General features: G+C 42.3%; 1 protein-coding gene across 2 annotated transcripts in view; it reads left to right on the forward strand.

Annotated features, from left to right (window-relative positions):
• The window catches only part of GNG4 (G protein subunit gamma 4), a 67853-nt gene extending 53663 nt beyond the window's left edge, over nucleotides 1-14190 (forward strand). For both annotated transcript variants that reach the window (XM_058542979.1, XM_058542980.1), the window contains one exon: nucleotides 13733-14190. In XM_058542979.1, coding sequence (XP_058398962.1) covers nucleotides 13733-13861 — 129 coding nt within the window. In that variant the 3' untranslated portion in view covers nucleotides 13862-14190. The remainder of the gene's footprint in view (nucleotides 1-13732) is intronic.
• Nucleotides 14191-22233: the final 8043 nt, after the last annotated feature.

Here is a 22233-nt window from a genome sequence, read left to right on the forward strand (position 1 = left end):
CTCCTCTGGACTCTGTGCATATTTGCATGTGACAAATAAGTTCCACATGGGGATGACATGGTATGAAAAGAAGTGGCAAGATGTCATTCTTTGTCATTCTTCCTGGAAAATCTATAGGATGTAAAAATAAATATTTGTCAGTAATAGACTGTGACAATCCCAGAAAATACATACATAGGAGTGGGGGAAGGAGAGGGGTAGGTGCTATAAGTATGCCAACCTGTCAGCCTGAGGTTCTTTGTTGCAAATAACAGAAGCCAACCCTGACTGAGTAAATATAAAGGGAATTAATTAAAGAGATTTTGGATAGCTCATAGAATTGTTGGAAGGGCTAGAGAAATGGGTTTAAGACTCAGCTTCTGGGATTAGCACTCAAAACTGTGTTGCAGAATAGTCTGATGAGGAACCACTCAATCACCACCAAGCACTACATGCTAAGTTTGTACCACTGCCACTTGAGCCAAGAACTCAACCTTGTAGCCAGGGCTGCTGTCACTGCGACCAGAGCAAGAGCTCCCAATCCCCCCCCCCCGTCTTGGGTCATTAGTCAAAGTCTGACACATATGTGTCTCATAGACAGAACCAAGTTATACTCAAGGGATTCTAGGAAAGTGAGTATTTAATATTTTCAAATCCTATTAAGATAAGTAATCTTTTCCCTACACTGAGACTCATAAAGGAGATAATTCCTCCAAACAGAGAGAGTCCAGTTGCTGGGGCACAAGATGCATGACAGCTGTCCACTATAGCCAATTTCCTGATATTTCATAGGTGTGAATCAATAGATAAAACTTACTTTCTGAAATTGATTAACATATTTCAAACACATTAAGGCTATAAAGATAAATACTTCTAAATTACTAGAGGACAAGAAATAAAGACCATAGAAAATAAACTAGAAAACCAAAGAGACTGTAAAAGTTAAAAAAGGAAAAATAAGACAACAGAAACAACACCAAATATATCTGTCTTTACAATAAGTGCTAAATGGAAAAACTAATTTAGACTCTCAGATTTAATTTAAAAAACAGAATGTATTTTGCATGAGACATCGCTGAAATAAAGTGACTCAGGCTGAAAGTAAAATGATAGGCAAAAATATAACAGATATATACAAGATCTATATGAGAAAAACTACAAAATCCATGAAAGAAATCAAAGATCTAAATAAATGAAGAGATATTCCATGTTCGTGGATAGGAGAACTCGATATTGTTAAGATGTCAGTTCTTCCCAACTTGATCTATGGATTCAGCACAATCCCAGTCAAAATCACAGTAAGTTATCTTGATGATATTGACAATCTGATTCTAAAGTTCATATAGAGAGGCAAAAAAGCAGAATAGCCAACACGTTATTGAAGGAGAAGACAAAGTGGAAAGACTGACACTACCCAACTTCAAGACTTACCATAAAGCTACAGTAATCAAGACAGTGTGGTATAGGCAAAAGAACAGACAAATAGATCAATGGAAGAGAATAGAGAGCCCAGAAATAGACCCACATAAGTATAGTTAACTATCTTTGACAAAGGAGCAAAGGCAACACAATGGAGAAAGGATAGTCTTTTCAACAAACAGTGTTGGAAAAAAACTAGCCATTCACATGCAAAACGGTGAATCTAGACACAGACCTTACACCTTACACAAAAATTAACTCAAAATGAATCATAAACCTAAATGTAAAAGGCAAAACTATAGAATACCTAGACGATAACACAGGAAAAAATCTATGTGACCGTGGGTTTGGCAATGAGTTTTTAGTTGTAACACCAAAAGCACAATCCATGAAAGAAAAATTGATGAGCTGGACTTCATTCAAATTAAAAACTTGGGCCAGCCCCAGTTGCCTAGTGGTTAAGTTTGGCATGCTCCGCTCCAGCGGACTGGGTTCAGTTCCCAGGCAGGGACCTATATACATCACACGTCGGTGGCCATGCCATGGCAGCAGCCCACATACAAAATAGGGGAAGATTGGCAACAGATGTTAGCTCAGGGCAAAAACTTCTCTGAGAAAGACACTGTTAAGGGGATGAAAAGACAAGTCAGAGACTGGGAGAAAATCTTTGTAAAACCCATATCTGATAAAAGACTGGTACCCAAACTATACCAAGAACTCTTAAAACTCAACAATGAGAAAAAATAACCCCATTAAAAAATAGCCAAAAGATCTGAACAGATCCCTCACCAAGGAAGATATACAGATGGCAAAGAAGAATGTGAAAAGATGCTCCACATCGTATGTCACTAGTGAATTACAAATTAAAATAATAATGAGATACCACTACATACCTGTTAGAATGACTAAAATAAAAAAAAAAAACTAACAATATCAAATGCTGGCAAGGATATGAAGCAGTAGGAGCTCTCATTCATTGCTGAGTGGGAACACAAAATGGTACAGCCACTTTGGAAGGCAGTTTCTTAAAAAGCTAAACATAGTCTTACCATGTGATCCAATTATATAAAAAATATACAAAGCAAAATATGAGGAAGTGTCAGGAAAGATGAATAAGTTTTGTAAGAGTCTAGTATTGCTTTCCTAGTCCTTGGTGGATCAACTAGAGAAGAGAGAGGTAAGCATATGTTAATAGTAATATTAATAAGGTTGGTCTAAGATAGACAGTAAACAGTAGACACAGAAAGAGAGAGAGAGAGAGAGAGATAGGTAGGAGATAGATAGACATCTTTATCCAGAAAATACCAAGAACACTTTTCTATAAGCACCACTCATGGAACACTTAAATACATTCTAAAATTAGAAATTGTTCATACCACATTCTTTGACAATGATGCAATAAAATTAATGGTGGTGGGGGCCGGCCCCATGGCTTAGCCATTAAGCGCACACGCACCACTACTGGCAGCCCGGGTTCAGATCCTGGTCGTGTACCAATGCACCGCTTGTCCGGCCGTGCTGAGGCGGCATCCCACATACAGCAACTAGAAGGATGTGCAACTATGACATACAACTATCTACTGGGGCTTTGGGAGAAAAAGGGGAAAAAAAGGAGGAGGATTGGCAATAGATGTTAGCTCAGGGCCAGTCTTCCTCAGCAAAAAGAGGAGGATTGGCATGGATTTTAGCTCAGGGCTGATCTTCCTCACACACACACACACACACACACAAAAATGGTGGCAATGTAGGGAGTAAATGTCAGCCTCGGTAACTTTAAAAACACTCAAAACCTAAAAGGGCATAAAAGAAGACTTGAAAGAAGGAAAGTGAAAGACGACTTGAATAAAGAAAAGTGATATCTTGTTCTTGAATAGGCAGAGTCAATATTGTAAAAATGTCTATTCTCTCTAAATTAATATATAAATTCAGTACAAATCTAATCAAAATTCTATTTCTGTTTTTGGAGAAAGCAAACTTAAAATTATTCTAAAGTTCAATTAGATGAATAAATGTGTGAGAGTATCCAGGAAGTTTTGGATCTTTTTTTTTAAGTATATCTGTTCGAGGAAGAAGATAGGTAGAATGTTTCTACCAGGTATTAAAATTTACTATAAAGTCATAGTACTTAAAGATTTATGATCCTCTTTTAGGAATAGACATATCAATGGAACAGAATAGGAAGTTCCTAAATAGACCCAAGTGTATTGGGAATTTCGAATGTGATCCAGGTGGCATCTCAAATCAGTGGAGAACAGATAATTAATAAATGTTGCTGGAAATTACTAGCACTTTGAAAAGAAATAAAGCTGTATACATCACTAATTTTGTGCAGATAAATTTCAGACGGATTGTATTTGCTTGGGCTGGCATAACAGAAAACCACAGACTGTGTGGCTTAAACAACAGAAATCTATTTTCACACATTTCTAGAGGCTAAAAGTCCAAGATCAAGGGGCCAGCAGGGTTGATGTCTGGTGAGCCCTCTCTCCTTCAGTTGCAGACAGCTGCTTTCTCACTGAGTCTTCACACGGCCTTTTCTCCGTGCTCATGTGAAGAGAGAGCTTTCTGGTGTCTCTTCCTCTTCTTATAAACACACCCAATACTATTGGATTCGGGCCCCACCCTTATGACTTCATTTAGCCTTACTTACCTCCCTGAAGGCCCTATCTCCAAATACAGTCACATTGGGCATTATGGCTTCAACTTAAAAGTTTTGGAGGACACAATTCAGTCTATAACTTTGATTAAAGATTTAAATATAAAAAAACCATAAAAGTATTAGGAAAATAGGAGCAAATGTTTTTATAATATGAGTTTGGGAAGGCTAAGCATATCACAAAATCCATAGCTAATAAAGTAAAAGTCTTGACTGCATTTGAAAAAATTCTATATGGTAAAAATCTCCCAATCGACAAAGTAAGAAAAACATTTGCTATCTGAATAACAAAGGGTTAATTTCTCTAAATTTAACTTCTCTGAAAAATCCATGAGAAAGATATGAAGAGACATCTACCTTCATAAATAGTATGAGAATTGTGCACAAAACAACACTGAGATTCACTAAAAACAAAAAGACTGAGATCCAGACTATTGATGTTTTTAATCTTTGCTGAAATCCAGGATCGTCCATCCAACTGTGAAGTGAAGTGAGCAGTTGAGTGGAAACTGATATAATCTTCCGAAAGGGTAGTTTGGAACATGTATCAAAATGTTTATTGTGCATACTCTTTGACCCAGCATTCTCACTTCTAGGAATTACCCAAAGGAAACAATCTCATAAGTAATGAAGGACAGTAAGAATTTCTTCAGAGCACTATTATAATGTCAAAAAATTACATTTTTTGACTGTCCATCAATAGGGATTGGTTGAGTTTCATACAGGAAATGTTATACTATATTATCATTAAAAACAATAATGTACATCCGTATGTACTGACAGAAAAAAGCATGTTCCAGAACGGCATGTGAAATTGTATGTACAAAGATGGATAGTAAGATGTCTGAAAAGATGTTCACCAAAATGTTATCTCCAAATGGCAGGGTTTCAGTTAATTTTTACTTCCATCTTTGTACTTTTCTTGGTAATTTTACAAACAAAAAAGGATTGTTATTATAAAGACAAAGCTCCTTCAAAAATAAAATTCTTCCTAGGAATCACCTCCTCCACAGAGGTGCCACACCCCCCTGAGGACGCAGTTACTCACGCCTCCTCTGAACTTATTGTCATCTGTATAGCGTGAGGATGTTTGAAGAGGGAGGAGGGTGCCATTCGAGGGACCACATAGGGCAGCAAGCAGAAGAAGGAAGTCTTTCTGCTCTTTCCACATTGGAGCTCACCACCACACCATCAACTGAAGCAACTGTGTCAAACCCAGGAGTTTGTTTTTATTACTGTCAATTAAATTAAGCAGATTTCATTATCTGCATGTACACTATTCCTTTTTTATAGAATCTGTGTCTTCCTCCCTATTCCCGTAGGTACTAATAGCCAAATGCCAAATATGACCATATTTTTATGTAAACACAGTGCATAAAAATCATAAATTATATTCCAAATTTAAGTGTAAATTAGGTTGGGATTATCTTTACAACGTTTCCTCCATCAGCGTGGATAATCCAGAGCTGTTTAGTGGAGCCAAATGGTAAGTGTCTGGAAGTTGCTGAGACAGTCCACTGGGCATCAACCTTTGGCTCTTGCTTCACATTTGTATTTGAACCAGGGTTTTTTCCTTGTATTTTTTCTAACAGATATGTCTTTAACACGTCTCACCCTTATTTTTTTCTAGCACTTCCTGAGACTTGGGGCAGTGCTGCCAGTTTGTGAATTCTTTTGAAAGAACAAAATGTGTTTTTATGGTTTTGTTTTTTCAGAAAATAAAACATGCACTGTTAAGTTTCTGAAGCCAAACCAGAAAATTCTGAAGCCAAACCAGAAAATTCTGAAGCCAGTCGTTGTTAAAACAGAAGACGAGTGAGACTCAAATATCATGGTGTTCCCTGTGGAAAATTTAAGAAGAGCAAAATTCGGGAGATCATTGTGTTCTGATAGGTCACTGACAGGCAACTAAAAGGGATGGTGGGGCCGGCCCCGTGGCTTAGCGGTTAAGTGCGTGCGCTCCGCTGCTGGCGGCCCGGGTTCGGATCCCGGGCGCGCATTGACTCACGGCTTCTCCGGCCATGCTGAGGCCGCGTCCCACATACATCAACTAGAAGGATGTGCAACTATGACATACGACTATCTACTGGGGCTTTGGGGGAAAAAAATAAATAAATAAAAATTAAAAAAAAAAAAAAGGGATGGTGAAGTACAGGGAAGGGTTGTAATTAAGACAATAAAGGATGTTGTGGTCAACGGAATGGCATTTGTAAAAGAAAATAAATCTAAAGTGTGTCATGTGCCCCAGGCAGAGGTCTAGCAGCAGTGCCTGTAGATTGACCTTTTGATATGCGCAGTCTGAACTCTGTCCTCCCTGTCCTCACTCCATCTTCTGCTAGTTTAGCAAGTCAGGTTTAACCCTTTTCTTCATTTTCTCATCCTCTCCCAGGGACCTTCATTGCTCTAGCCCAGACCTTTAGAAATTAAACCATTCAGATGGCAACTTTCTGCAATCAAATGTAGAAATAAATTCAAAGAAAGGAGGATATGAGTGACAATTCTAGAACAGGTAACAGAGAAAAGGAGAAAAATCTCTGAATTAAATCAAAAAGGAGAAAAGGAGAAGTAGAACAAGAGAGGTGCATTTGAGAGGATAGAACTCTTCCACTTCAGAGGGATGTTTTGGTTAGGGGCCCAGGGGCGTCAGATTGCCCTGATGATTTCTGAGAAACCTCTTCATGTCTATTTCTCAAACATCCTTTTTGCCCTTCGAGAAAGTATCCAAATAAATACAGTCATGTGTCGCTCAACGACAGGGATACGTTCTGAGAAACTCATCATTAGGCAGTTTCGTCATTGTGTGAACATCATAGAGTGCACTTACACAAACCTAGATGGTATAGCCTACTACACACCTAGGCTACATGGTACCAATCTTATGGGACCATCATCATATATGTGGTCCATCATTGACTGAAGCGTTGTTCTATGGTGCATGACTGTATATTATGACTATATATATGACTGTTATTAATGAAATAATAACACGCTGTGTGTATAACACAATCCATTATATCATTTAGCTACAAACCATCAGGTATCACCATTCCCATTTAGGGGAGTAGAAACTGAGTGCCGGAGTGTTTGCCTTGCCCCGGATGACACAGCTCATTAGTGCTGAGTGCAGCTTGGTCAGGGACGTTGTTTCTTGACTCACAACCCCGTGCTTCCTCTGTAAGAGATGCCGCTGGCTTTCTATAATCCCCCTTGAGCTAGAACCTACTTGTTATGTTCATTTTTCAGCTCCAGGTCCCAGAAACCTCTTGAGTGACTCACTAGTTTCTATCACCAAATAAATTACTTTTTTGGTGAACTTGCCAAATGATTGAATTAGGCCTTCCTTTGTGGAAAATCGGGATATGTCAAAACTGAGAGGTGGTCAGAGTCATACAAGACATGTACCAATGTGTTGAAAGTGTCTAGTGAAGTCAAGGGCCAGGGTAGATCTGGGTCTGTCATTCTAAACAAGCTAAGAGAGGGCCTTGCTGTTCTGGTGGTGAAGGCCGTCTAATAACAGCTCTTACTTAGGTTAACTTGGAGATGTTAAAAGTCTCTTTCAAACATCATAGATTTACCTCTCAATGTGCAATCAACTTTTGATGGGGGAAAAAAAAAAAACCTTTATGCTGATGATAGTAAACAGCAGCTAATCCGATATTATGGACATTTGACTTTAGAATTCAGAGAAGGATTCTGTTGTATTATTCATTTATTCACATATATCTCCCACTCCCTCTCATTTCTTCCAGGTATAACCTTACCCATTCCCATATAGATGCTATCTGTGGCCTAGGACCCACCGGGTCGGCAGAAGCCTCTGCCCATACAGTTCATTTACTAACAATTGAGAATTGCCTATATTGATCTGGATCAATACAAAGTAGTTGCTGGGATCCACGGGAAAGAAGCTACATGTCTTAGTTGTGCGGCTATAACAGAATACCAAAGACAGGGTGGCTTAAACAACAGAAACTCGTTTCTCACAGTTTCATAGGCTGGGAAGTCCAAGATCAGGGTCCCAGTATGGTCATGTTCTAGTGAGGCTCTGTTCGTGGTTTACATGTAGCCCCCTTCTTGCTGTGACCTCACATGGCGAAAAGAAAGATCATGTCTTTCGTGTCTCTTCTTATAAGGGCCCTAATCCCTTTCTTGAGGGTTCCACCCTCGTGACCTAATTACTTCCAAAAGTCCCCACCTCCACATACCATTACATTGGATATTTGGGCTTCAACATATGAATTTGAGGGGGACACAAACATTCAGTTCATAGTATCGTAATATGGAAGTATCTAGAGACTGCTCTTAGGAACTGGTGGGTTGATCTCAAATGCTTCCCAATGTTGAAAGAAAGAAAAGAAAATTCACAAGAACAGGTTTCGCCCTGCGGTGTTTGCTCCGAATTTAGAGATGAGGCATAGAGCTGTAATGTAGTGAGGGGCCACTAGAGATAACTGGCATATAATTTCTTCTATTGGAGTGTGCACCAAGTTTGACCTTGTAAAATATACTATTGCACGGTGGGGGCTGCAACCGGTCTGTGCTCTTGACATAATCCTGCTTTGTTTTCTTGGGGTGGAGGCAGGAGCATGCAGAGCCACCAAAGATGCTTGTAATTGATTCCAAGTAGTATTGTTAAGTAGACTGGGATTGCTGAGAGATAGATGTGAGGCACTTTACTTGAGATGCAAAAGATAAATGCAGTGGGTGTCACAGCCAGAATAGTAATTATGTCATCTGTCTTGTCGTGGAGTGTGACTATAGTAATTGCAACATTTTCTCCCATCATTGAAGCTTGTTATTATAGTGCAACTAACGGGATTATGTGCTAACTTGGGCTATTGTAATCACCTCTTTTACTCTGAAATGTAATGGTAAAATTCCACAGTTGTTCCCAGGCTGCCGATTCTTTTCAACATCTGTTATCTTGTAACGCTTAACAGTTCAATACTAAAGAGAGGAGGAAGAGATGCTCTGGGCATTTCATAACAGAAGACTTTAGGTAAAGCAGACTTTAGGCTTGATGAGAAAGCATAAACAGTAAGGGAGTTTTAAATTTCCAATCAGAATAAAAATTTCTCTTTGAAAGCAAATCGTCTATTTTATGTTTCAAAGATGGCAGATGTTTTATGAGATTTAGCAATGTGTGCAACTCATATTATATGCATTGTAGGAAACTTTTGACTGTAAAAATCAGTCTAGAGCTAATTAAGAAAACTCTCCCACTCAACCTAAGGAGCCAGTTTAGGTTAATTAATGCCTGGATACTAAGCTGTGTGTCAGGTTGTCACCTTTCATGTGTAAGGCTCATTAAGATGTTCATTTATTTATATATTTATCTTTTCAGATCATGTTACAACAAACTTCAAGAGTTATCCAAGAGACTTTGGTTATACAGGAATAAGGGGACACTGGACACGATGTGAAATAAGGGGGCTGATGGCTAAGGAGGAAAACTCCCTTGATTCTTTTGTTGTAAGATGATCTACACTCTCTTAAGCTATCCTCCACAGAGTTGTTTCAATAATCTGAGTGCATCTAGGAAATTAATATTGCATGGAACCAACCCAGATCCACACATTTGGTCTTAAACCGGGCACTTATTTCTTGGCACTAATGCCAACTTCATTACGACTTCATTCCTGTTGTACACGTGCACGGACAGGACTCTGCAATCCAGGAGTGTAGTGTTAACTAAGCAAATGCATCTGTGATCGTAAAACAACAACAACAAAAGGAGGCAGTCTAAGAACAGCTTGTTTTCTTGAAAGAAAGTTGTGGCATCAAGTGAAGTATCACCTTCGGAGGTGATACCAAAATCCCTAGATTAGACCTGCTTAGAACTATGAAGGCCAGACATTAACAGCATAGTTGTTAGAACGTCATAGACGCGGGGCTGTGAGGGAAGTAGATACATTGATGTGAGATAGGAGTGTGGCCCAGCCCCATCATTCCTCCACTGGGCCGTCCCCCAAAGCCGCATTTTTTGAGTCCCCTCCTCCAGTCCCTCGGCCTGATAAACTGGATGATGGTGCAGCAGCCCCAGTGAAGCGCCCCCTTGCGGTTGCCCTCAGGAAATTAAACTAGTCAAATGTACTCACCACGGATGTGGACAAGCCTGTGAACAAGTAAATTGATCAAGGGGAAGGAAGCTGTAATTATAATTTAGCAAGCCAACTTCAGACCAGCTGGATCATGCTGTTAAAAGGTAAACTGAGGCATGGTAAAATTTTTTCAAGAGTTCATTTGAGCATACATCGATTTGAATTGGGCAGTGCCAAACCAAAGATGGTTAGGAGCGCTCCGCTGACAGGAGCAAGGGGAGAGGATTTTATAGAGAAGATGCTAAAGCAAAGCAAGGAAATTATTTGGTTATAGCTTAATCGTTGCCTTCTTTGGGGAAGCCTAGTTGGCTGTCTGTGATTGGTTGCTCTCAGGTTTCACTTTCTCCAGTTCCAGTGCATTGCCTCTGGCTTAGGTTTGGGTTAGCTTACCTATGCTACCAAGACCTTAGAGCCACCTCAGTTTAATGGCCTCCTGGTTTAATTACTTTTAAGGGTGTGTAGGTCACAGCCTAGAGGGAGGAGAGTCTTAGAGATGACATTGGCAGAGTCTATCCAAGCTCTTCCCAGGGCGGGGGGAGAGGAAGCAAGTCCCAGCTGAGGAGACTTAGCTGTTAGGCTTTTCTTGGCAAGACTTTCCCTAGATTAAATGAAATAACCTAAGAAACTTTGGGGGCAAGACTCTTCTCCTTCTGGCCATGTGAGTTCCCTGGTAGCTGATCTACAAGAAGAGAGTGTGCTGGCCTGGCAGACGAGAACGTTCCAGTCCACTTGACAGTTACAGTTTTCGTCATCAATTAATCAGGCAGCTGCTGTAGCGTATAGATTCTGTGACCAGACTGCTTTACCTTCAATTCTGGCCTTCTCTCTTACTAGAATGTGACCTTGGGCAAGTTTCTTCACTTTCATGCATCAGTTTCCTCATCTGTAAAATGGCTTTAAGAATAGTATTTAGAAGACTTCAGTGAGGTAATACACATGATCGTGCATTTAGCACAGTGCCGGGCACATAATAAGCACTCAGTAAATGTTAGCTATTATCTTTCTTATGGTTTTATATAGCCGTCTCTTGAACTTGTTTAATTTGGATCTGCCACAAGAGATGTCCACTCTTAGTATGCCAGAAAATTGTGCTTCTGGGCCCAGAAGGTGGGGGACCAGCCTCTGGATAAAGGGGGCAGGTTTACCAAGGTCACTGCCACCGTGTGGAACCGGGTGGGGCTGTCAGACAACCCTGTCTCCTTGCCCCTCTCCATGGCCCTGCCATAGTGTGCAACTATTTTGTGGTGTTTTAGCACATACTGATTATTCTATTAACTTTATAATTTTTGAGTCTTCTCAGTTAGATATTCTAGAGGGCAAAAATCTTGCCTTATTCTTTCCCCTATATCCTCTCAATTAGCTAAAAGAGAGATTCAGTAAATACTTCCTGTATGAGATAATGAGGTTTATAGAGAATTCAGAACAAACAGAAGCACGTCTAAAAAAAATGAAATAGATAGGGAAAATGAAAACCTAGAAAACTAGAGCAGGGATGTTGGTCAGATAAGACATTCTTAGAGGAACTCTCTGGAAGAGCTCACTGGAGTCAGGGACTGAGACCCAGTGGAGCTGGGAGGGTGGGTGGCTATTAGAGGAGGAAGGGGGTTGATCTGGCACTACCACTCTTTTGTGTGTGCTAGCTGGGGCAGCGGCAAAGACCAGTTCGCAGTGGTTGCCAGAGGAGCCGCTAGATGAGTTCAGAGGTTGTCCTAACGTGGTGGCCATGGAGGAGACCCCATGCCTCTCTGGCATGAGGAGAAGCGTGGAGTGTAGAGGAGGGAGGTCATGACTGAGGCGGTCAGCGGGGAGCACTCGGCTTTGGTTCAGAAGGTGGAGCTAGCACACTGCAGGCAGGGCTCAGTCTCTCAGGCTCCATGCCCATGCACTGCTGTACTCTCTGTGTGATTCCAGGTCTCTTGTGTCTCCATTGCAGCTTTGTGGGCCTCAGAGTAGCTTCCCTGATCCTGCACTATAGTCCCTTGTGATGTCTTCATAGGTCTCCTGCAGACCTGCCCCTCCCGGGCCCATATATGCAGCCTCCGCCTAACCTGAGCGACTCTTGTACAGGTGTCCTGTAAACCGCTGCAAACTTCGGACACTCCCATTCAACCCAACATACATTTCTTTAGGATCTAAAATACTGGCCATGGTGCTATTATAGAGGTACAATTATAGACCATTTAGAGTAAAAGGGACTTTAGAGATATCTAACTCCTGAATTTTGCAAATGAGGAAACTGAAGTTCAAAGAGGTTGAGTTACTTGCCTAAGGTCACGCAGCCAGCTGAGGGGCAGAATGGAACCGGGAGCCTGATGCTCATCGATACCCCTTTCTCCATTCCACAGTGCCGAAAATGTAGACTTTGTCAGGATTTAGCTTGACTCATCTGCTCAACTTCTTGTTGTTTTATTTGAGGGAAAAATTCATTATATATCTCAACTGGAATTATTTGTAGGATTCCAGCCACTGCTAAAATGGGTGAATCTGGCCTGGAAATCAGAAGAAAAAATTTCTGGAAATTTTTGGAAAATGGGCCAATTTTGAAAAACCTAGAGGGGATGTGTGTGGTTTGTATGCACTGGAGGCTTTAAAACATTTTTTCATTCATTTATCGAGTGTTTTTGTCATTCTGGAGAAAATTTAGACATTGAATGTACTAAAAGGATTTGACTTCCTTTGATTGCTATATACTTACCCCTGCCTATTGCCTCTAATAAACTCTTGCAGGGGGAACAACCTAATTGGCAGGATGAGTTAACTGCACAGGCCAATCATCTGCCAAGCACATGACACAGACCATGAGTGAAATGAGCTGGTAACTTCATCTTCCTCTTAGCAAATGCTTCTTGGCCCTCTACCCTCTCCCACCCAGCTCCTCTGGACTGAATTCCAGCTGCAGGAATTCCTGGACTTGAGCTAGGGGGATAGTTTGATGCACAGTTGCCGTATGTAAGCAGGCCTCAGATAAGCCTGGAAGGAAAATGGAGGGGAAAGAGCTTTCTGGTCAGGAGCAGCTTTCTCTACAGGGCAGTGGCCATTCCGAGTTAAACATGTGTGTTTATAATACATAGCTTATATATGTGCTATATATGATATGCTTATAATATGTGTTCTATTGAGGAGGATAAAGTGTCTCTCTCTGTTGTTCATGAGAGTGTATTGCAATAAAACAATAATGATAAATACAATCACACTGGCTTGGCCAGGGCCAGCATTCTGCTTTATTCGTCTAGAAATGGTTTAGTAGAGTAATTGTGAGGCCACTGGCCTGGAGCCTCCACTCATCACTCAGTTGAGAGTAGAACAAGGATGTCTGGACTTTATGCTGGCTTCCCATTCCTCTCTAGATGGTGATCTACCATCCTAGGGCAACATCTCTTCCCTCAGAAGCATATGTCAAAACCTGTCTCCTCAGGGTTTGCTCAGACTCTCTCTCCAGGCTGGGAATGGCCTTGTCGTTGGCCATGAACACAACACAGCCTGTCCTTGGGCTTGCCTGCTCTCCACATGGACGCCTCTGCATTGGACCCACTCAGAACTGGCCTTTAACCCCGCACCTGTGCTGTGTCGCCCGCAGGTCTCCCAGGCGGCAGCGGACCTCCTGGCCTACTGTGAAGCCCACGTGCGGGAAGACCCTCTCATCATACCAGTGCCTGCGTCAGAAAACCCCTTCCGAGAGAAGAAGTTCTTCTGTACCATTCTTTGACTCTGCTGGTTATGAAAATGGCTCCTCTTCTCTCAAGGAGTAAAATCCCTGGTAGAGACCCTGCATGCTCTTAGCTTTAGGGAGCTCCACCCACACCCATCCCTGCCCAACCGGGATCGCTGGGGCTTATCCGGTCTTTTCATTCATTGCATTCAATTTCACTTTTTCTTTTCATTTTCATGTTATTTTCCTTATTGGCAAAGCAAATAGACATTTTTGTAGCCAAATAACAAATGTGCCAAGTAAAAATAAATATGTATTTAAGAGTTTAAATTTTTTAAACATCAATTCCAAAGTTTAAATATATCAAGTTAATACATTTCAGTGGATATTTGTTGAAAAGAAAAACTGTACTTAACAATCCCCCATTCATGATAATTCAGTATCAAATTAGAGCATTTTGACCAACTGAAATATATGGGTAAAGTTTTCACCTCCCTCCCTGGAGAAGGCAGTTCTGAAAGTTCGCTATTTCCTGCTTTTCCATCATCCTACTAAAAAGGAAATAACCCACAGCGTCGGATGGTTTTCTCAATGTGTATCTTGCTGGGGCCATCCCAGGCCTCTGTTTCCCACTGATGGTCACTGACCACTTTGGAGGCAGTCCTCTTACCATGTAGCTGCTGGGTGGATATTGAAGCAAGCTTAACTGTAAGTGTCCACTGTGATAGCCATCTGTTTATGTGCTCCACCAGGGCCAGACAAGGGTACCCTCATCCCTCTCCCTACACCACCTCTTCCTGCTCCCTCCCATTCTGGCTCCTCCTTGGTAGTTCTGACATGGGCTCTGTTAATAAGGACCCATTCTGGGCACAGCACTGGGCCCTGTGGGGTTTCACAGGGTGGCCCCTGCCTCCGAGGAATGAGTCATCAGGGCAGGCAGCAGCTCGCTATGTGCCATCCTCTGATCTGAGCATTGCCACGTATTCACTTATTTAATCCTCCAACAATAAATAAATGCTGTGAACATATGTCTGTTTTAAAGAGAGGGAAACTGAGGCACAAAAAGGTTATGTTGTTTCCCCAATGTTGTAGAGAGTAAGCAGGAAAACTGGGCCTCAGTGCAGGCAGTCTGGCCCAGAGCCCTCCCTGAACCCCTGAGCTGCGCTGCCTTCCAGGTCCCCCTGTTTGCAGGTAGGTAGACCTGCAAACAACCTGAACCACCTGCCGCTGAGCGCCGTCCCTGTGGTCTACTCGGCAGCTCATTTCCCATCTTCTCCAGGAGGAGCCCTGTTGGGCCCATATTCTGGCAGCTTATGGAAGATGGTCCGAGGATGCCCCAGTGGAAGGCTAGATAGCTCTTGGTTTTTCTGAGACAAACTTGCAGGCCCTGGCTAAAACAAACCCAGATCACCCCTGATGAAAGAAGAGAGTAAACCGTGGGGACAGAGAGCTCTTTGTGTAAGTTTGTTCTGTTCCGTTTGTTTGGAAACCCTCTCTCCCTGGCTCTGACGGCGGCTTGTGTGTGATATAGGGCGTCGTTGTGTGCCTGAAATGTTCTAACCTACAGTTGGGGATAATGGTAATTACTCCTCCTGCCTTTCTGTCTAGAGGACATAGAGAGGTGCTACATAGATGAAAGCTCTGATTATCATTTAAAACAAATAAAGGTACTAAATGCCAAGATGTAATATAGGGAAGAAGGCGTGACTTCAAAGGTACCGTGGTTCAGTTGGAGGAATGATGTGAAATTGCCTACAAAGAGCCAAATATAATTTCAGATCAATTAATGACTTGCTACCCTTGTAAATGGTTTTAGTACATTTTTATTCTTTGTTTCTTTTGTTGAAACCCATTCTAAGTTTCATTAAAGCTCACTGATAATATCAGTGTTGTTAGGAAGCTGTGTGCTCAAACTATAGCAGAATTGTATGCCGTATGTGATAACAAGACTTCAAATCCTTCTCTATTTTGGTTTATGACCAGGATCTCTTTATTCTGTGGTCCGTGTCAACATCATTAACCTGATAAAGCAAAGCACAATCCATAAAAGCACATCAGAGAAGCTGAGAAAGTGGGACAGCACGGAAACTGGCTATAAGTCAGGTCAAGAAAAAAATATGCTTCTGATCTTCCACCAAACTTTCTCCCCTGTGTTTTTACTTTTACTGCCCTTCCATATTCTGCCTCCCTTTTTTTCTCTCTCTTTTTCTTTTTCCTCCTCTCTTCCTTACATTGCTCCATGAGATGATTTTTTGTCTGTTATTATACCTTTTCCTTCCAAACCTGTGACATTTTGTGTGGCTGGACTCTTCTAAAGTGTTCCTGAACTCAGGGATGTCTTCTTAAAGGCAGGGTCACGCACATGGGCTATGAGACACACAAACGTGTGAATGAGCCCCCTCCCCCTTCTAGCAGTCATAGGGAGGTGAACGCAATGGAGTGCTCCTGTAGTGGACAGTTGTCATCTTGTGTCTCCAGGTTGGCTGTCCAGCTTCTGACCCCTCTTCCTATAGGAGGAAATCACCCCTTACATATAAATTTAGTGGGATGCAATACCCCCTCCCACTGTGGATGCTGAAGTGGGGAGGTCTTCCCTGTCTCTCAGGTGTACCCCCCTTTCCAGCACCGGACCAGCCAGGGAGTGGCCAGTGACCCCGGGTAAACTACTTGGACTCTTTTGCTTGGAGTGTGAGCCTGGAGCAAGTGACACAGAAATGAAGGGATGCTGAGATTCGTTTCATGGGAGCTGCGGTGGTCCAGGGGTGGCAGTGGCCCAGCAGAGGAGATGTCTAGGACTGGCAGCCTGCAGGGATGGTGTGTCCACTGGTAACAATGTCCAGGAATGGCAGAGTCCTGAGCAGACCATTTCTGCTCCATTCCTTGGCCCTGCTGAGCTGTCTCATACACCACTCATCTTTTTAGGTCTCCTTTCTAGCTTTCTGTCAATTCTTTGAGCCTCCAGCCTCCATCCAATAAACTCCTTATTCTTCGATGAAATAGCCTGGGTTGAATGTACGTATCGTATGACCTAAAAACTCCATTCCTAGATGTATACCCAACAGAAATGTGTACATATATTCACCAAAAGAAATGTAATAGAATGTTCATAGAAGCATTAATCATAATAACCCCAAACCAGAAAGCACCCAAATGCCCATATTGAATGGATAATCAAAGTATATTCACAATAGTGAAATCCCATACAGCAATGAGCGTGAATGATCCTGCAGTACACACTGCAGCGTGCTGTGAGTCTTACAAGATAAGGCAAGTACGTACTGTATGATTCTGTTTATATCAAGTGTGAAACCTGGCAAACCTAACCTATGCTGTTGCAAGTAGGGATATTAGTTACTCTTGAGGAGATGGTACACAGAAGGGGCACAAGGGGTGCTTCTAGGATATTCTGTCTTGATCTGGTTGCTGGTTACCTGCGTGTGTCCAGTTTGTGAAAATTCTTCAAGCTATACACTTTCGATTTGTGCACTTTTCTGTATGTATGTTATACTTCAATAAAAAGTTGGTTTTTGTGGCTAGCAAACAAGACTCCTACTGTTATTTTTTTCTTTTTTGGCACTTCGCTCAAATTTTTACTCCTCTTTAGGTATAACATCATAAGTGGAGCATTTAACAGTGTATTTGACATCATTTGAAATATGAAATACTTATAATCCACAGCTTTCTGGACGGAGAACAGGCTTTCAGCTCCATGCAGATGGTTCCCCGTGAATAGGATATGCTAATGCCATGCTGTGAAATTGGTGTCTTTTGGGAAAACAGTGAGGAATCCTACTGAGATTTCCTACTTGGCTCAGCCTCTTTGTAAATGAGGCAGGTGACATCCTCTCAGCTTCTCCTGCCTTCTGACCATCAGGAATGGATGGAGGGGATGGCCTGCCACAAAACCCTACTATCAAACACCACCTCTGGGGAAGGAGCCACAGCAAAGGCACCAGCTGACTCTGCAGTGATGCATCTTCTGAATGCAACCCCGGTCTCCCAGGCAAACATGGCTTCTTCCACTCTGCTTTCACCCACGGGGGCTCTAGGCACCCTTCCGAACCTCTAATTGTTTCTGAGGGTCCCTTGGTGCTGTCTCCTTTGCTCTCGGCTACCACAGGGCCTCTGCCATTCTCCTTCTTGCAGCTCTGACATCTTGAATCCCAGGGTGATCACAGAGTAGCTTCACGCTGGGACTCTTGCTACATGAGTCAAAAGGTCTTCCCTTTGATTCTGAGCTCCAGCCTCCAGGGAACTCAACAATGAGTCTATGAATTGTCAGCAGCCTCCCTCTGAGGGAGGCATGGGAGGGGAGCAAACCAAAACTCGGAAGGAATTTTGTTCTGGTGACTGTTCAAATCTGAGATGAAAACAATAATAATGGTAACAACTAATGTTTTAACCTGAGGAATATGAACTGTATTAATAGAATTTATTTACACTTCCATTTCCTTCAGCTCTTCAGGGTGGTGAGAAGACACCAGATTACGGGCAGTTTTTATGGAGGACCAGAGTGATGCTCTCTGCCCCGCGCCAAGTTTCAGCCTTCTCCTGGGTGGTGCACCACTCTGCCCTCCCCAGGATGCGTAGCCAAGAGCAGCAGTGGAGGAGGATGGGCTGGGTGTCTGCCTGGTTTCAATGTTTCTGGAGATAAGTGTGAATGAGCCAGTGTCGACTTCCACTGGTCAGAACCTGACATCCCATTCAGTTTCTAATAAAACTCTTAAACTTGATTCTGTTTTAGCTAGAAATAAATTACTGACATAAAACTTTCAAGCCCATGTATGGTAGTTAACCATATGCTGGTGTTTTTGTAACCACTTACCTTCAAAGATCCCCAGAGTTCACTTTTCAATCCTCACAACGGTGTTGTAAGATTTATTATCCTCATTCTGTAGATGTATATTCCTCACATGTATATGAAGAAGCTAAATTCCAATTAAGTAACTTGCCCGAGGTCAGACAATTACTAAGTGACTGGATTTGAATCCCCATCAGTCCTCCTGACTTAACACCACCATACCGCCTGTAGTCACACCAAGAAGTCTAAGAGCCAAAAGGCTTTCATCTCCTCCGTCCCACATTTTTTAAAAAAAGGCTAGTAGGAGACCGTGGAGCATACTCTTAACTTTATAGTGTGGTTATGCTTTCTGGCCATTTGGAAACCATAAAGCACCTGCATGCTATAAATACACCTTCACACTGTGCAGCTGAATGCTGGTTTAATTGCAGTAATTAAGGCCAAGGGAAGGCAGCTTCTGGGTAAGCAATGAAGAGGAAAGAAACATTGTCCCATGGAGCTCGAAGGTAACATTAGTCAGTTTAGTTCACACCCAATGCCCATTGTTTAGAGTAGGAGGTATTGACGTGATTCTGTGCGAACAGTGACCTATTATTACCATGGCCAGGTATGTGTACAAGTGTTAATCCTCTGACTTTTCCTTCCAAATCATTTGGTAAAATTCTTATCAGTTACTTGGAGCTCTTACATTTATTATATTTTATTTTTTGTTTTTAACTTAACTTAGACTTCATTCAACTCAGTTTTAAGTATAAACTAATCCCTGGGACGGAATAAAGGAAACCACTGTCCCTGATAAAGTCAGGGCTTAGTAGCTGCCGCCATCTGATGATACCTGTTTCCCGATCAAATAATTCATTAGTTCATCTTAGCCTTTACTGGTGTCTAACATTCAGAAGTATAGATCTGCATTGGCACATCTTGCCTTAGTTAAAACTACATAGGAACAAGAAAATGCAAGAGGAGAGGAGGGGCCCCACTTGGTGAGAAATAATGATCAAGCCAGGAGGTCTTTAGGAGACCAAAAACCCAGAGTGGGAGGAGGCTGGACTTGGGAGTCAGAGGGACTCAGGTTCAAATCCTGTCTCCGCCACTCACTAGCTTTACTGCTGCTCTGGGCTTTCACTTCCTCATCCAGTAAAATGAGGATAACAACATTTACTTCATAGGGGGCTCTTGAGGATTCAATGAAATAACATATTAGCATTGCCTGGGACATAACACGTGCTCAACAAATAGGGACTAACTATATTTACCTCGTTAACAATTATTGTGGAAACAAGACCAGACAGAGACTCAGAATTTAAAATAAGACTGTCATTTACTGAAGATGTATTGAAGGAAGGCGAGAAGGTAAAACTTACCAGCCAGTAGCTGGGCACCCATTATACTCCAGTCCCATAACGCATCAAAATTACAGGCTTTTTTATACATGAATATAACCGAGAAGCCCCACATTCCAGGAACTGCCATATGGAGAAGGGACCTCACGATATACAGGGAAGATAAGACCTCACGATAATCAGCAGGGAGCAGATGGTCAAGCTATAGTTGTAAGTTTGCAAACTTCAAAGTTGCTATTTAAAGATGTGATGATAATACTCAATTGAAGGAGGTCAAAGTACTTGTCTTGTAAAACATTCAGGGTCTCTGAGGGATCACAGCATTCATCCGAGGAAGTAAACCATTACGGGTCTCTCTGGTGGCTGGAACTTGACTTTCTGTTTCTAACTACGACAAAGTAGTGCTGTCTTTTTGTGGTAAGCTGTTTTCTCTTTTTCTGGTTTTTATTTCTGATGATTTTGAGTGAATACACACTGGACCAAGATTCTGAAGGCTAGAGCCCCACTCTACGATGCCAGGTCACAGGAAGTGAGAAACAGCTGTTGGAGCTCAGGCCAGGCTGGTGAGGAATGTCTGCCTGCTGCCCCAGCCTGATGCTGGAGGAAGGATGGCGGTAGGAAGCCATCAGGGGTTCTGCCAGGGAGAGTCAAAGTGCACAGCTAAGGGAGCTTGGCAGTGTCCAGGCACAAATTATTTAATTATTGTTATAGGCTGAATTGGGTCCCCCTAAATTCGTACGTTGAAGTCCTAACCCCCAGTACCTCAGGATGTGACTGTATTTGGAGATAGGGTCTTTATAAAGGTAATTAAGTTAAAATGAGGTCTTTAGGGTGTGGCCTAATCCAATATGAGTGGGATCTTTATAAGAAGAGGAGATTAGGACACAGACACACACAGAGGGAAGACCAAGCAAAGACATATGGTGAAGATGGCCATTGACAAGCCAAGGAGAGAGGCCTCAGAGGAAACCTAACCTGCCCACACTTTGATCTCCAAAACTGTGAGACAATAAATGTCTGTTGTTTAAGCCACTCAGTTTGTGGTATTTTGTTCTGGCAGCCCAAGCAAACCAGTAACAATTTTCAAATCCTTATGTAAAGCTTACCAGGTGGCAATCCACCGAAGCACTTTGCAAATATCACTTTACAGATCCTCTTAACAACCCTGTAAGTACTCAGGTTAAACCGATTTTAAAGATGGCAAAATGAGGTACAAAGAGATGAAGTGACTTGCCAAAGTCACCCAAGTAGAAATAGGCAAAGCTGGAACCCAGCAGTCTAGTGCCGGAGCACACGCTCTTAACCGTTTTGCTATGCTCCCCCTTGGAGTAGGTGGGAAATAGTTCATACCCAGGTTCAAAAGGAAATAGTGGACAGCTGAACGGGAGGAGTGCTGGGGCATTGGCAGATAATGCTGAAGAATCCCTGCAGGTGGTCAGTCATCATGGTGGACAGGAGACATGGGAATGGGGAACATGTGAACCTTCCGATAGCTGGGACACAGCCGCAGGGAAGAGTCACAGGGCCAAGCCTCAGTCATGATGGTCCTGGCTACAGCAAGATCCAGATTCACATAATGTCTAGACAACTAGAATTTGCCAGAAAAGAACTTGGAGTGGAGACCATAATAGAAGCCTAATCCTGCAAACTGGGACCCATGATGGCAGGAGAATTCAGGCCTGGGAACTCCAGGGCAGAAGCCTCAGGAGCAGCAAGGTGGTGGGTGGTGGTGAGAAGAACATCACAGATTTTCAGCCAGGTGATGGTTACTGCTTTCCGAGTCAGCCTCATCAGGAGGATGGGGACAAAACTCTTCAGATGGGGCCAAGGCTACTTGAGCACAGATTGGAACTGACTATATGGGACTCAGGAAGCCCAACTCTGGTGGCCGGAAGAAGCAGAGCAGGGAAGAATAGCAGAAAAACTTCTCCTTGGGGGCAGCTGCAGTATCCTCTGGGAATGTCCTTTTCTGCTTGAGGAAGAGGTGGCACTTATTTATATTAATCTTCCTGAAACTTATTGAGACCGAACTCAACTCCACTAACAGACAAAGGCTTGGGAAAGCCTTACTGCTGCAAGGGAGAGAATTCCCAAAAGCGCACCAAGTATCTGTCTGTTGACATCAGAGTATCTTGAAAGAGAAGGAGCTTCAAAGACATACAGTTCAACCTCCTCAATCCAGGAAACAGGTTTCCATTTTCCTTTCAACATCATTATCTTCTTATATGTTGACATCTGGCATTTTGTAAACATCATACAAGCAGACTATTATTGTTTTCTGAAGA

Source organism: Diceros bicornis, chromosome 6 (assembly GCF_020826845.1).
Source record: "Diceros bicornis minor isolate mBicDic1 chromosome 6, mDicBic1.mat.cur, whole genome shotgun sequence".
Taxonomy (NCBI): domain Eukaryota; kingdom Metazoa; phylum Chordata; class Mammalia; order Perissodactyla; family Rhinocerotidae; genus Diceros; species Diceros bicornis.